The sequence below is a fragment of the Tiliqua scincoides genome, chromosome 5, assembly GCF_035046505.1.
Source record: "Tiliqua scincoides isolate rTilSci1 chromosome 5, rTilSci1.hap2, whole genome shotgun sequence".
Lineage (NCBI taxonomy): Eukaryota > Metazoa > Chordata > Lepidosauria > Squamata > Scincidae > Tiliqua > Tiliqua scincoides.
Genome location: NC_089825.1, coordinates 1,334,087 through 1,348,023, shown reverse-complemented (window position 1 = coordinate 1,348,023; position 13,937 = coordinate 1,334,087). Strand labels below are relative to the sequence as shown.

Sequence of the window (13,937 nt, the reverse complement as noted above, 5' to 3'; positions counted from 1 at the left end):
CCACGATGCGAGTGCTGGACTCGCCCTGCTCTGAATGGGGTTGCACTCCCCCCTGAAAGAGCAGGTTCGCAGCTTGGGGGTTCTCCTGGACTCGCAGCTCCTCCTGGATGTCCAGGTGTCGACTGTGGCCAGGGGTGCCTTTGCCCAGCTTCGGCTGGTGTGCCAGCTGCGGCCGTAACTGTCTCGAGCGGATCTGGCCACAGTGGTCCATGCCATAGTGACATGAAGACTAGATTATTGTAATGCGCTGTACGTGGGGCTGCCCCTGAAGATGGTTTGGAAGCTACAACTAGTGCAGAGTGCAGCGGCTCGGGTAGTTGCTGGGGGTTGGTGGTTAGACTCCCTCACGCCACTACTCCAGAGGCTGCACTGGCTGTCCATTTGTTTCCGGGCTGAATTCAAGGTGCTGGTTATGATCTTTAAAGCCCTAAAAGGCTTGGGACCAGCATATTTGAGGGACCGCCTTCTTCCGTATAATCCGGTCCGTTCTCTAAGGTCATCAGAAGGGGCCCTGTTGGTTGTGCCGTCATTGAAAGTGGTGAAGGGAATGCCGGCCAGAAACGGCCTTTTTGGTGGTGGCACCTGCACGATGGAATTCCCTCCCCTTTGAATTGAGAGCAGCTTCCTCATTATTAATGTTCCGGTGGAGCCTGAAGACTTTTTAATTCAGGAAAGCCTTCAAGGCACTATAAGGGCTGTTTTTATAAATTTATAAAGTATGTCTTTTACTGGGTGCTTTCAATCTGCTGCTATGTATTTTATCTTGTTTTAATTGTTTTTAAGTGTTTTGTATTTTTAATGTATATCTGTTGCCTTGCATTTTAACTTGATTGTTAGCAGCCTTGGGTGCACTTCGGGGAGAAAGGCGGAATACAAATCTAATAAATAAATAAATAAATCCCCCCCCCCCCCAAAAAAAAAACATGAAGTGCCAAATCCCACAGTAAACTTAACATGTAGTTACATCTGAAGAAAGAAAATGTGGCACAAATGCTTAGGAGGGAAGTACTTGTAGTACACAGCTGTAGTAGCTTCTACCTCTCTTTGCAGCTGCCTTCCAGGAGGCAAATGATGTGTTGGCAGGGCCAGGATCTTTACACTGTTGCTTATGTGTAGACTGGCAAAGGCTCTTCAATTTCTCAACTTAGTGTTTTGCACAGTGCAGCTACTGGGTGGATTGCTTTGCCTGCTGAATTACATCTCAGAGTTTCTGGAGGTCAAATCATATGTTTCAAGACCCTCAGAGCACCCTGCAATTCATCTGTCCCTGTTTCCTTGATGCCACAGCTATCTGACAGCCCAATCCTATTCAGACAGCACATGGGTGGTATAGAGAAACCACAACAACAAACCATCATATCTTAAGCCAGGCAACACTATGCCATGCAGGGGAGGGCACCAGGACGCAGGTTGTGCCTGTTGTCTTGTGTGCTCCCTGGGGCATTTGGTGGGCCGCTGTGAGATACAGGAAGCTGGACTAGATGGGCCTTTGGCCTGATCCAGTGCGGCTGTTCTTATGTTCTTATGAAATTAAATCCGGATAAGACAGAGGTGCTCTTGGTTTGGAAATCCACAGCTCGGGTGCTGGACTATCGTCCTGCTCTGAATGAGGTTGCACTCCCTCTGAAGGAGCAGGTCCACAGCTTGGGGGTTCTGCTGGATCCACAGCTGCTCCTAGAGCCCCAGGTGGCGGCGGTGGCCAGGGGAGCCTTTGCTCAGCTTCGGCTGATTCGCCAGCTGCGACCATACCTGAGCTGCGTGGACCTGGCCACAGTAACCCATGCCCTAGTGACATCTAGATTAGATTATTGCAATGCGCTCTATGTGGGGCTGCCTTTGAAGACGGTCCAGGAATTACAACTAGTACAGAACGCAGCTGCTCATGTGGTTGCTGGGGCACGTCGGTTTGACGCTGTCGAGCCGTTGCTCTGGTGGCTACACTGGCTGCCGGTTCTGTTCCGGGCCCAATTCAAGGTGCTAGTTTTGTCTTTTAAAGCCCTTTACGGCTCAAGTCCGGGGTGTTTGAGGGACCACCTCCTTCCCTACAATCCTGCCTGTGCTCTTAGATCATCTGGGGGGTCCTTTTGACTGTGCCGCCACTAAGAGATGTGAGAGGGGCGGCGGCCAGGAAGAAAGCCTTCTCGGTGGTGGCCCCCGAACTGTGGAATACCTTCCCCTTAGAACTAAGAACTGCTCCCTCGTTGCTAATGTTTTGGTGTGGACTGAAGACCTTTTTATTTCAAAAAGCTTTTAATTGTTGACAGGCTGGCTGGCGTTCTTGCTTCTTGCTTTTTATATGAAAATCCATGGGGTTTGTTTGTTTTTAGATTTTTTTAATTATTGTAAACTGTTTTTACAATAATTAGGAATTATTAGGAATGGACCTAATTAGGAATAATAATTAGGAATTATTAATATTAATATTAGGAATTATTAGGAATTAGGAATAATTGTTGGCATCCTTCAGTCTCGGAAGACCATGGTGTCATGCTCTGAATGGTGGATCTGGAACAGAGTGTCCTCTCCAGTGCGCGAAGCCTGGGTAAAGTAGGTATGGAGGATAGGCTGTTACCCATGCAGCAAATCCCCCCTCTCCAGGTTGCTGAAATGGTCCAATGGAAAGGCAGAAGCCAATACGGTTGGTTCCAGCGGCGTCACAGGAGTTGCCAGAACATGACTGTGTTCAGCCATGAACTGCCTCAGGGACTCCGGTTCCGGATTTTGCCTCGAGGTTGACTCCTGAAGCCTTTAGGAATAATTAATAATTATAATTATTAATAATTATAATTAGGAATAATTAATTCCCAATAATTAGGAATGGATCTCAACAAGTGGGAAACCCTGGCCTCTGAGCGGCCCGCTTGGAGGCAGGCTGTGCAGCATGGCCTTTCCCAGTTTGAAGAGACACTTTGCCAACAGTCTGAGGCTAAGAGGCAAAGAAGGAAGGCCCATAGCCAGGGAGACAGACCAGGGACAGACTGCACTTGCTCCCAGTGTGGAAGGGATTGTCACTCCCGGATTGGCCTTTTCAGCCACACTAGACGCTGTGCCAGGACCACCTTTCAGAGCGTGATACCAGAGTCTTTCAAGACTGAAGGTTGCCAATACAAAACTGTTTTTTAATTGTTTTTAATGTTGTATTTTTAAAGTGTGTGTAAGCTGCCTTGTGTGCCCGTTGGGCAAAAAGGCGGGGTATAAATTAATAAAATAATAATAATTATTATTATTATGTTATGTTCCCAGTAATGCTCATGCAGCCTTTGCTGGTAATGCCTGCAGAATCTATGGAAAGAAAGTCCCCACAAAACTCATGGACCGTCATCCTGATGTTGTTACCTATGGAACAGCATCCTGATGTTATGTTCATGCATCACTGTTATTACCTTTGTGCATCGTCAGTGTGACATTTGTGCGTTGTTGGTATGACATCCACTTTGCCAAGCCAATCACCGTATCCACCGAACCTCAATGCTGGCAACTAGAGAAGCAACACCAGATGAACTGAGCCAAGAGGTGGGGACAGGTGCAGGTCCAATGAGTGCCAACACTGGGGGGATGCCCCCCTCGCCAGCGAGCAGGCTTGAATAACATTGCAACAGGCACTCCTGCCAACCATGGGGAGATGCCTCAATAACACCACACAAGGATGCAACAGCACCTTCACTTCCTACGGGAGCTGCAGTGGTAACAGAAGTAAAGGGGCAAATGCAAGGATCGTAGGAATCCTTGTACCCCGAGTTCAAGTTCCTTTACGACACCTACTTAAACACACACATTGAAGGAATACCTTTCTGAGCAGAGCAGAGCTTGTCTGGGATAAGGCCATGTAGCCATTCTGCAATTATGCTGAATTCACAAAGAAAAAGAGTTACTGTAGGAGGCTTAGCAATGTTTAGGATGCTAAGATGTCACAGAAGCCGGGGGGGAGGGGCGCCCTGGATGTGTCCCAAAATAGAGAAAAATAATCAAATCAAGGATTTTTGCCACAACTTGGGTTATGCATAGCAAAGCAGTGCTTGTCCCAATGAAGGCTTTTTGTACTAATTTGTATTGTCCTCTTCTAGTTTGAGTGATGTGTTTGAAAAATGTATTCCCTCACTGTATCTAATAAAAAAATTAGTTAAAGTGGCTTTGCTCCCTGTTTCCTCAGCGTTGTTCTGGGTCAGAGAGAATGAGCCAGGGATCTGTAATAGCAGCAGGATGGCACTGGCGTTGCTTTAGCCTGCTTGCTTACCAGCTCTGCCCTCACAAAGAAGCAGCCAACAAGCAAGGGCAGTGAGAAGGAAGGTGGTCATCTGATCCAGACTCTGAGCTTGCTCATGCCAGTTTGAAAAGCATTGGGCCCCACTTTGATTTGGGTGTTAACAAGGGGGCATCTGCCCTTTTTTTAGCCCACCACAATTTGCTCCTTACCATGTTCTGCTAGCCTGTTGGTAGTACACAGACTAATCGCAGGCTGCTGGACTAGTCCTCATGGTATGAGGCTGGTGTCCAGGAGTATTTGATCAGTGAATCTACATCCTCTCTCAGATAACAGAGAACACATAGAAACTGGGCACCAGTAATTTTGACAATGGGCCTGTTCATCTTGAGAAACGGTAAATGTCTTAGGACAGTGTTTCTCCGGGTTTATCCTGGTCCACCTGTTCAAAGTACCACTGGAGGGAACTGGTGATGACCTCATCACAGTTACTTCTGGGTTGGGAGACCAGACGTGACATGATACACATCGATTAGAGACTCAGGGTGGACTGGAGGACTTTTCTGAGTGTGGAAAAGCAAGCTTTGGAGCTCTGCCCACTGAGACAATCCTCCTACCACTGTTTATTGCATCGTGTTCCTGGTCTCACTGCCAGGCAACAGGAGTCCAGGGTCCTGTGAGCACCACCAGACACCACCTCAAGTACCACTGATGGTACCCTTACCACTGGTTAAGAAACACTGTCTAAGGATATAAAATGCCTTAGGAAGTCAGATCTAAGGTTCAATCAAGCACCATTTATTTAGATCCAGGGCAGAAGTGCCCCCCTAGAAAGACATTCCCTTTTGGCCCTTCAGAAAGAGAAACTGGCAAGAAGAGGGCTAACACATGTTTTCCAGCAGCTTGTGACATTTCTCCCTCAGATTGTTGTTTTGACACCTGTCACTTGGTTCTTGGTTCCCCTTGAGAACAGCACTTGTTCTCCAGCCCATCAAAGGCTGGTCTGCATGCCCACTCTCAGGAGACGGTTCATGGGCGAGTCCCAGTGGGCTTCCTAAAACGATGCCCTTTCGTCCCTCCACTGCTGGAAATTTAATCTCTCTGGTAAACGACACCCAGGGCTATTTTGGAAAAGGGAGGCAGGGGGGGGGGAGAAAGGCATGTCAGCAATCCGACTTGACTGGAGGAGGACAGCCAAAGGGAGGGGCTGGGCACAGGCTAAACCCCCTGCACTGAAGCTACTGCAGGGGGACTGGGGGATCGCCTTCAGCGCGTCCCCAACCTCACTGGGGTTTCTGTTTTATTTATCCGGGGGGGGGGGGAACCAAAATCCTGTTGGTCTCCCCATGGCCCCTTCACCTGTCTACTCTTTTGTTGCCTCAATGAGGATCTACTTTCCCTCACCCAAATGAAAGTGGCTTCTTTCCTCCAGGTTTAACAAGACTCCAGGTAAGGTCCCAACTTTCCAATCAGAGCTGGATAGGAAGGTTTGCTGCTTCCTGGTTGGGCAAGGGGTGTGTTTGCAGCCATTCCGGCATGGTTTGAGTTGGTTTGCAATACTGGAATTAGCAGGAAAGCCGAAGGTCAGGAAACCAGAAACCTCCCTTAGGGCTCAGCTCAGCTCAGCTTGGGGTTGCAGTGCTCGCCAGTGGCACAAAAGAGAGCAGAACCAACTACAAAGGAGAGGGAAACATTTTGGTAGAGGAAATCTAATTATTACCTTCATTATCTCCATGGTTGCCAGAGTGTATGAGAGAGATGGAGCTCTGATTTAGAGAGGGAATTGCATGTGAAAGGACTGTTTTTCTTTCCCCGTTTTGTTTTCTTCCCAAGTACTAAAACAAAGAAAAAAAAGTTTTGTTTCGGGTTAATTTTCTGACCTCATCCCTCTTTTCATGTCCGTATGAATCTTAGCCTCTCCGTTCCTCTTGCCCTGGTCTCAGCTCACATTCCTACAGATGGACTCAGAGGAAAGACGGAGAATGACAGCTGAGTCTATTTTAAGAGCAGTAGCTCAGCGGCATGGAGTGGCTGTCATGGAATGGCGTCTACTTTTTGCCTGACATATGCATCAATATAGATGACATGCATTAGTGCAGCAATTGGCATACCATGTGTGGTTTGCTTCTGCTTTCTGTCTGTGTTTGTGTTCTGCAAATTCTTCACAATACTAAGTAAGGTTGGCTTTTTTAATTTGCTGAGAGGTCTCTTTCTCTTAGGCCCTGCAAACCCCAGCAGCAAACCCCATTATCAGTTCTGTCAACTGAGGTGTACATCTGGTTCCCCTCCACAGCCCATATTTGACCCAAGTTTTGCAGTTGTTGGGCCCCTGCTTTTATCGGCTTGTAGAAGCAAGAGCCACAACACTGACTGACTTTAAAACTATTTAAGGAGAGAGTTGGCAACTTAAAAAAAAAATCATATACAATATATACATTAGGCTAGAATGTATACATTCTACATTAGGCTACAATATATACATTCTACATTCTACATTAGGCTACAATATATACATTAGGCTAGAAGCCACTGAAGCCACTGACTTCAGTGGGATGTGGCTGCTGCCTAATGTGTAAAAGAGAGAGGTGCTGGGGCTCGCACTTTATTGAGTAGCATGCCCTTTAATCTAGGCCGGGGCCCCTAATCTCAGATGTGTATAAAGTGGCTGAAGGGCCACTGTGCTAAGAGGCAAGTATTCTGCATGTTGGGAAACCTACTCTTTGTGTTAGGTGGCATTGACAAATAATGAGGGAAGGAGATTCTGGAGGCAATGGGCCAACCTTTCGGACAGGTAGGCTGTTCTAACTGAAATGTGGGCTACAATGCTGTGAGATTGTGTTCTTTTTTCAGCAAATGATACTTTAATGCAGAGTTTTGGGGGCTCAACCTGGGGGTTGCAGATTGGTTCTGAGGTGAGCATTGTGGGCTCAGATCCTGTGTGTAATTCTGCACTCTTACAAAATAAGAACATAACATAAGAAGAGCCCTGCTGGATCAGGCTTGCAGACAGATGGAAGTAGCTACCAGATAGAGGCTGATGTATTTGTGAAGTGTAAGGCTTAGTGAAATTGGAGGTAGGAATTTGCCAGTGCTTGAATACTGAGGGGAAAGACGGGGGAGACCCTTAATGAAATCCAAAGGGTCTATCACTTGACTTTCTCCTATTTTTACCACTTCATGGCTCCCCTATAGTCTTCCTAAAACAGTAGCTGTGGGAGCCATCACAAAAGGTAAGGAGGATGAACCTCCTGTTTCTTCTGTGATTCAAGCAGTGGGATTTCCTTGGGAGAGAAGAAAAGTTGGCTGCACTTTAATAGGGATTTAGGAAGTGGGGAACTAATTAGGAGCTGGAGTCTTTGATTACTCATTGGCAAACCAGGGCAGAAATGGCTGACCCAACTCAAGTTGGGCTGCTGCTATGTGGCTTTGGCAGAAGTAGTACCCACATCTGCCCTCATGTGGGGGGCACAAGGCCAAGGCTTTCCAGAATCAGATCTTCTCATGTTGCCTGGGGGTGGAATGGGTTGGTTAGTGTTTAAGCAGCAAAAGACGATGTCACACCAGGTAGCAGTAACAAAGGGGGAGGAGAGAGTATGTGCAGAGAAGATTTGGCAGCTGAGAGGAAGGTGCTTAATTCTTGCCCTTGTTCAATTCTGACCCTATTAATCAAGGGTTAGTAACCTTTTCAGCAAAGGGGTCGGAAGTTTGACAAAGACGTCATCATGTCATCACCAAACTTCTGGGTTGCCAAGTTCCCAGAAATGGCTGCACAAAGTTCAGCTTGGGAGGCAAGCCTCCCGCTCAATTTGCTGTATGCTGGACAGGAAACGGCAGCGCCGTAGGTTGCCAACCCCTGCTATAAACCTTCTCCCCTGGCCTTCCTCTTGACCAGCCCCCAAGCTGGGCTAATGTCGTATCTCTATAGCCCTCTGAGGAAAGTAGAGAAGAACTGACAGGCAGAAGAAGAATAAAACAATTCCCCTCTTGCCCACCAATTATTCCCATCAATTTTTCCCTGACCTGTATTATTATTAGGAAGGCAGAATAGCCTGTTATTTGCCTCTAATGTCTTCTTCTGTCCTTTGTAGCTAGAAGGCTAGTTGGAAGTTTTTGAAAAATTTTCTACTTAACTATCAACACTTAATATCAAATGTCTCAGAAGTTCTTAGATTCTACAATGAATGTATTTTGTTGCTGGTGTTGGAAAGTCACAACCGCAGTTTTTCAGTTGTGGCACCTCCAATGCCAGCACTTCTGCTCTGGTTCTGGGGTAGATACGGTTTCCCTGACCTTGTTGGAATTCTGCACCCACTTTTCAAATGGCGTGATCAGCTACAAAAAGTGCAAGGGTCACGTGTGAATTACTACAGCATTAAATTATCCTTTAGAAGTCTTATGTGTATAAGGCTGCAATCCTAACCACACTTTCCTGAGAGTAAGCCCCATTGAACAAAATAGGACTTACTTCTGAGTAGACCTGCGTAGGATTTTGCCCTAAGTGTTATTGGCATTCACAGGGTCTCTTGATTGATTCTATTTACTTTATTAATATTGTGTACAGCCAAAAGTACATCATAAGTACCTCATACTACTTATGATGTGCATGCAACCATTTATGGAGCATTTAATGGCCCATAACATTAGAGCAGGTGGTGAGGAGGCATCTGCTATATAACCTCTGCTTCCCCCATTTCCAGTCTGTACAGGGGGGATAGTAATATTCACCTAAACTGGGCCAACAGTTATTGGGACAGCCGTGTGTGGCTGTTTGTGTGCTACCATAAGTGACCATTTGGCAGACTGCGTTATTCATGGTCTATGAGCACTGCACAATCCTTAGGCCCTGAAGTGTTGAAAAAGGCAGACTTCAAGCTTCTTTTCTGCACTGGCAAAGGCCGAGTTGTTGGGGCAACCACAAATGGCAAAACATGACATGGACTTCCTATTTTCTCTATATTTTATTTTTGTTATGTTCAAATTGGAACATAAGTAGAAAATGACCTTGTTTTCTCATTAACCTAAGGGGCCTTCTTCAAACATACAGGTGTGTGTTGCTTAACAACCTTCTGCTTAATGACAGACCACGTATACAACTATGGTCAAAGCCAGGGGCATGAGGTGGGTGGGGAAGCAGGTGAGGTAGAATGTGTGGGTTGTGAGTGTTTGCACACCTCACAGGGCGGCGGGGCTTTCGAAGGACTCCGGTGGGGAGGCTCTGCCTCACCTGCCTCCCCACCCACCTCACTTTCCTGGTCAAAGTACAACAAAGAGGCTCTGAATGAGGCGGGCAGGTCTCCCATAGCCTGTAATACAACAAAGAGCCTCTTAATGCAAAGAAGAGGCAATGCATCTCCAGAGCCTGTGCAGCCAGCTAGTGTCCGGCAGGTAGTGTCTATTGACGTAACAAAGGCACTAGATTGGGATGAATGTTTGCTTAACAACCTAATCACATAACAACTGGGATAGAAGAACATATCCCTGTTGTTAAGTGATGTACACCTGTACTCATTGAGGTTACTCCTAGTTACTTGGACTTTTACCTATGACTTTCCACAGGGGAAAAAATAACTATCATATAAACTTGTATAGGCCTCACCCATTGCTTTTGGGTGCTTATCCTTGAGGAGACCTCATGCAGTGCTTGCTGCAAAATTGCTAAATTTCCTCCCACCCACCCCCCCATACACATCCAACTTTCCTCAACACTACCCCTTCCCTGGGACTATGTTTTCAACATAAAATGCTGAAGTAAATATCTCTCTCACCTAGTCAAACTCTACCTCATTACTAAATCACTCCCCAGGGTAGAATAATTCTTGGTTTTTGGCATTGTTTATGGCAAAAAAACACCTGTATATTTTACCAATTGCACAATTAGCAGGAATTCAACAAATAAAGGCTTTCCTGCTGGGAATAGAGTAGAGATGGCTCCTTTATCTTTTAAATGAATTGGGTTACAAAGAGGCCATTCCTGCATAAAGGTAGAGTTGCCCATGGATCCTGAACAGAAGGAGCAGTAACTAAAAATAAATAAATAAATAAAATAAAACAAATCCACGCTTCTTATAGAAAAAATAAGAGTCAGTCATTGGGCTTTGTGCCCTTAGCACAAGATTAGCTGAATAAAGTCATTTGTCCTGCTTTGTATTTCATGAACTCAGTGGAACTGGTAGAACATCATTTGGAGATGTCAGTGGAGGTGAGGGTGGAGGAAGGAGAACTAATTCATAAACCATTTTTGATATTATGACATGTCCTGGTCTTCTTGGGAGACATACCTGCAAGTGGAATATATGTTTGTGGGATGGGTGCATGTTGGGAATGAGATTCTGTGCTGTCCTCTTTCAGTGGGTTCAGTCTGGAAAGCATGTCAGAGCATAAGCATTAAGCCATTTCTGTCCAACATTGCATAGATGCAACAGGAACCAAATGTGTACACCTGTGGGCTGGACAGAAATGGGTTAAACTCTAACAGGCAATCAATGACAATGACCCTCAGAACATGTCTGTCGGTTCCTTGAGTCGGTTTGCCCATGGATTCAAAAAATATTCTGGGTATACCGTTTCTTATTATTAATTTCAGTGTTTATTTTTTCACTTATATAAAGTAGTTTTGGAACTGAATGCGGGCCCAATCTTATCCAACTTTCCAGCACTGTTGTGGCTGTGCTAATGGGGTATATGCTGCATCCTGAGGTGGGGAGGCAGTCACAGAGGCCTCCTCGAGGTAAGATCACGTTTGTTCCCTTACCTCAGGGCTGCATTGCAGCTGCATCAGCACTGGAAAGTTGGATAGAAGTGGGACCTGACTTTTTTTCCAAACCTCCATATTATGCCTTATGCTGCATGGATGTGCGGCTGCTAAAATATATGGTCCCCAAGTTGAAGATGTTTGCAATATCTTGGCTAATTCATGGTAGGTGATTTAGACACAATATTAAATGCACAAAATGCTTCTGTGTCCCCAGGAGGAAAATAACATTGGTGCAAATTACAGGTTTGGGAGCAGGGAATAAAATATCAGGAAAATAGCATAGTGGTGGAAAGGATTAATCGCATGGTACCATGGTCCAGATTACCTCCCTACTACCATTATTGCTTTTCTTTTTTCAGTTCACGATGAAAGAAATATGATAAATGAATTATTGCCAGGACCTGTTTCTCTGTGAAGGGAGTCTGTTTTAGAGTGCATTGGCTGAATTATGTAAGAGCTAGAAAATGCTAATGCTGCATAAAGACCAAGAAGTCAGGCTCCATGTGACTTTCTTGTTTCTCTTGATCAAGTTTCTTATGGCTGTTTTCCCCTCCTAGGACATCAAGATGGATTCTTACAGTGGTGTCCCAAGGTTCTTGACCAGGCCTAAGGCCTTTGTGGTGTCTATGGGGAAAGATGCCACATTGAGCTGCCAGATTATTGGAAACCCCATTCCTCTGGTGAGCTGGGAGAAGGATAAACTTCCTATCCAGACTGGGAAAAGGTTTAAAATGGTGGAAGATGGTGATTTATATCGTTTAACCATTTATGACTTGAGCTTGGAGGACAGTGGCCAATATATCTGCAGGGCCAAGAACACCATTGGGGAGGCTTTTGCTGCTGTCGTTATCAAAGTTGGGGAACAGACCACTGTGACTGAATCGGCTCCGTACTTCATCCAGAAGCCCACTTCTATCAGAGTGATCATGGGAGAAGACGCTATGTTCAAATGCATTGTTCAGGGAAGCCCTCCTCTTTCTGTAAACTGGGAGAAAGATGGGAGGCACCTGGGAGGGAAGGCAGAGTCTAACCGCATCCAGATCGAGTCCCAAGGGGAGAAAAATGCTCTCAAGATCCAGAGTACTCGGTTAGGGGATACTGGAACATACACTTGCCGTGCAGAGAATCCTCTTGGGGCCACCAGCGCGGCTGCTGCATTGTTGGTAGATACACCGGATTCCTATAGCCCAAGCGGTACCAGACACAATATAGATACAGGTTATGGCAAAACTTCACCATTGCTTTCACACCTGCAAAAGAGACGGGAAGAAATCAGAAAGACAGACCTATCTGCCACAGACTCTGTGATCTCCACAGGGTTCTCCTCCACAGAAGGACGGTCAAAAATCGGCCTGTCTCTCTCCCTCGATTATGAGAGGGCAGCCAGCTTGACTTCCAAGGGCTTTCGGGGTGATGGTTCCTCCTATGGTGTGATGACGCGTACTTTCACTGTCACTGAGGGGAAACACGCCAAGATGAGCTGCTATGTGACAGGAGAACCCAAGCCAGAAATTGTCTGGAAGAAGGATGGAGAGGTCATCCTCGAAGGGCGGAGGCATATCATCTATGAGGATGAACAGGAGAACTTTGTGTTGAAGATCCTCTTCTGTAAGCAGATTGATAATGGTCTCTATACTTGTACAGCTTCCAACTTGGCGGGGCAGACCTACAGCTCTGTGCTGGTCACAGTCAAAGGTTAGTACTGCTATCACTGTTTTCATCATCCCAATGATATTGGCTGCTCCAGTTCCATTTGAAGCAAAAAGGTGCTGTAATATGAACTGGGTATGATCATTGCCAGATCTGAGGTTGCAAATGAACCCAAGCTCAATGCATTTGGCTGTCGCAAAGGATTGTACCTTACATTTCAAAAGTTATTTCCCAGGATCCTTAGCAGTGTTGCAGAGGAGCATGGATATGTTATTGTTATTATTGTTACTAACAGTATTTATATACCGCTTTTCAACTAAAAGTTCACAAAGCGGTTTACAGAGAAAAATCAAATAACCAAATGGTTCCCTGTCCCAAAAGGGCTCACAATCTAAAAAATGCACACCTCTGGGATCATGCACTACTCCACGAATGCTTCTAAGGGCGCAGTCCTAACCCCTTATGTCAGTGCTTTCCAGCACTGGCATAGTGGTGCCAATGGGACATGTGCTGCGTCCTGCAGTTGGGTGTCACTCACAGAGGCCTCCTCAAAGTAAGGGAATGTTTGTTTCTTAACCTCAGAGCTGCATTGCCCTGATGTCAGTGCTGGAAAGCACTGACATAAGGGGTTAGGATTGTACCCTAAACCTATTAGTACCCCATGGTGACCGGTTGTGTTGCTTGTGCAATCAGACTAGCCCTGAGTTTGGGATTTTGGCCTTTTTGTCTGGTGCCTTCCCCTGGAACTTCTTGCTGTGTAGCACGGTCCTGTGTGTACTTGTTCTCTGCATAGGTTGATTGGGGCTGGTGGCAGGAAGGCAGTTGGGGTGCTGAATGGATTTCCAGCTTCTTCCAACACGTGATTCTGATTAGCAAGCCAGTTGCCTTTCTTCAAAGCCTGTTTGAAGTTGGAAAGGACTCTGGTTCACTATATCTTCAGGCATGACATTGCTATCAATGAATGGGAAGCTTTTGTAATGAAGTCACTTTACCACTCATCGACTGACAGATTAAAAGCATGACGGTACAAGGCAACAGCCCTGCATACACAACATGATTTGGTCATTAACAGTCACCATTAGCTTGCTTCCCTATGAACTGTCAAGCAAATGCGAGGTACTTAAGTTCAGCCTGTCCATGTCCATCAGGTACTCAGTAGGACAGTGATAGAAGGCTGTGATGGTCTAACAGCTGTTTGGCAGCCTGTGTGCCACAAGCCAAAAGACCTCCGTCACCTTCATGGTGACAGGTGTCCCCAGGCACAAACATGTTCTCAAAAGGCAGCACCACTGAAGCTGCTCTCTCATGAGCACACTCAGCAGAGGGCCTAAG

At 46.1% G+C, this 13,937-nt stretch overlaps 1 protein-coding gene across 13 annotated transcripts in view; it reads left to right on the top strand.

The window, feature by feature from the left end:
• The first annotated feature begins 5,249 nt into the window (after positions 1-5,249).
• Positions 5,250-13,937, top strand: part of OBSCN (obscurin, cytoskeletal calmodulin and titin-interacting RhoGEF) — a 210,209-nt gene continuing 201,521 nt past the window's right edge. For 12 of the 13 annotated variants that reach the window (XM_066627017.1, XM_066627014.1, XM_066627011.1 and 9 more), the window contains exons 1-2: positions 5,250-5,305; positions 11,513-12,650. In XM_066627017.1, coding sequence (XP_066483114.1) covers positions 5,264-5,305; positions 11,513-12,650 — 1,180 coding nt within the window. In that variant the 5' untranslated portion in view covers positions 5,250-5,263. Of the gene's footprint in view, positions 5,306-5,438; positions 5,651-11,512; positions 12,651-13,937 lie in introns of those variants that run through there. The other variant, XM_066627006.1, reaches the window with a different exon arrangement.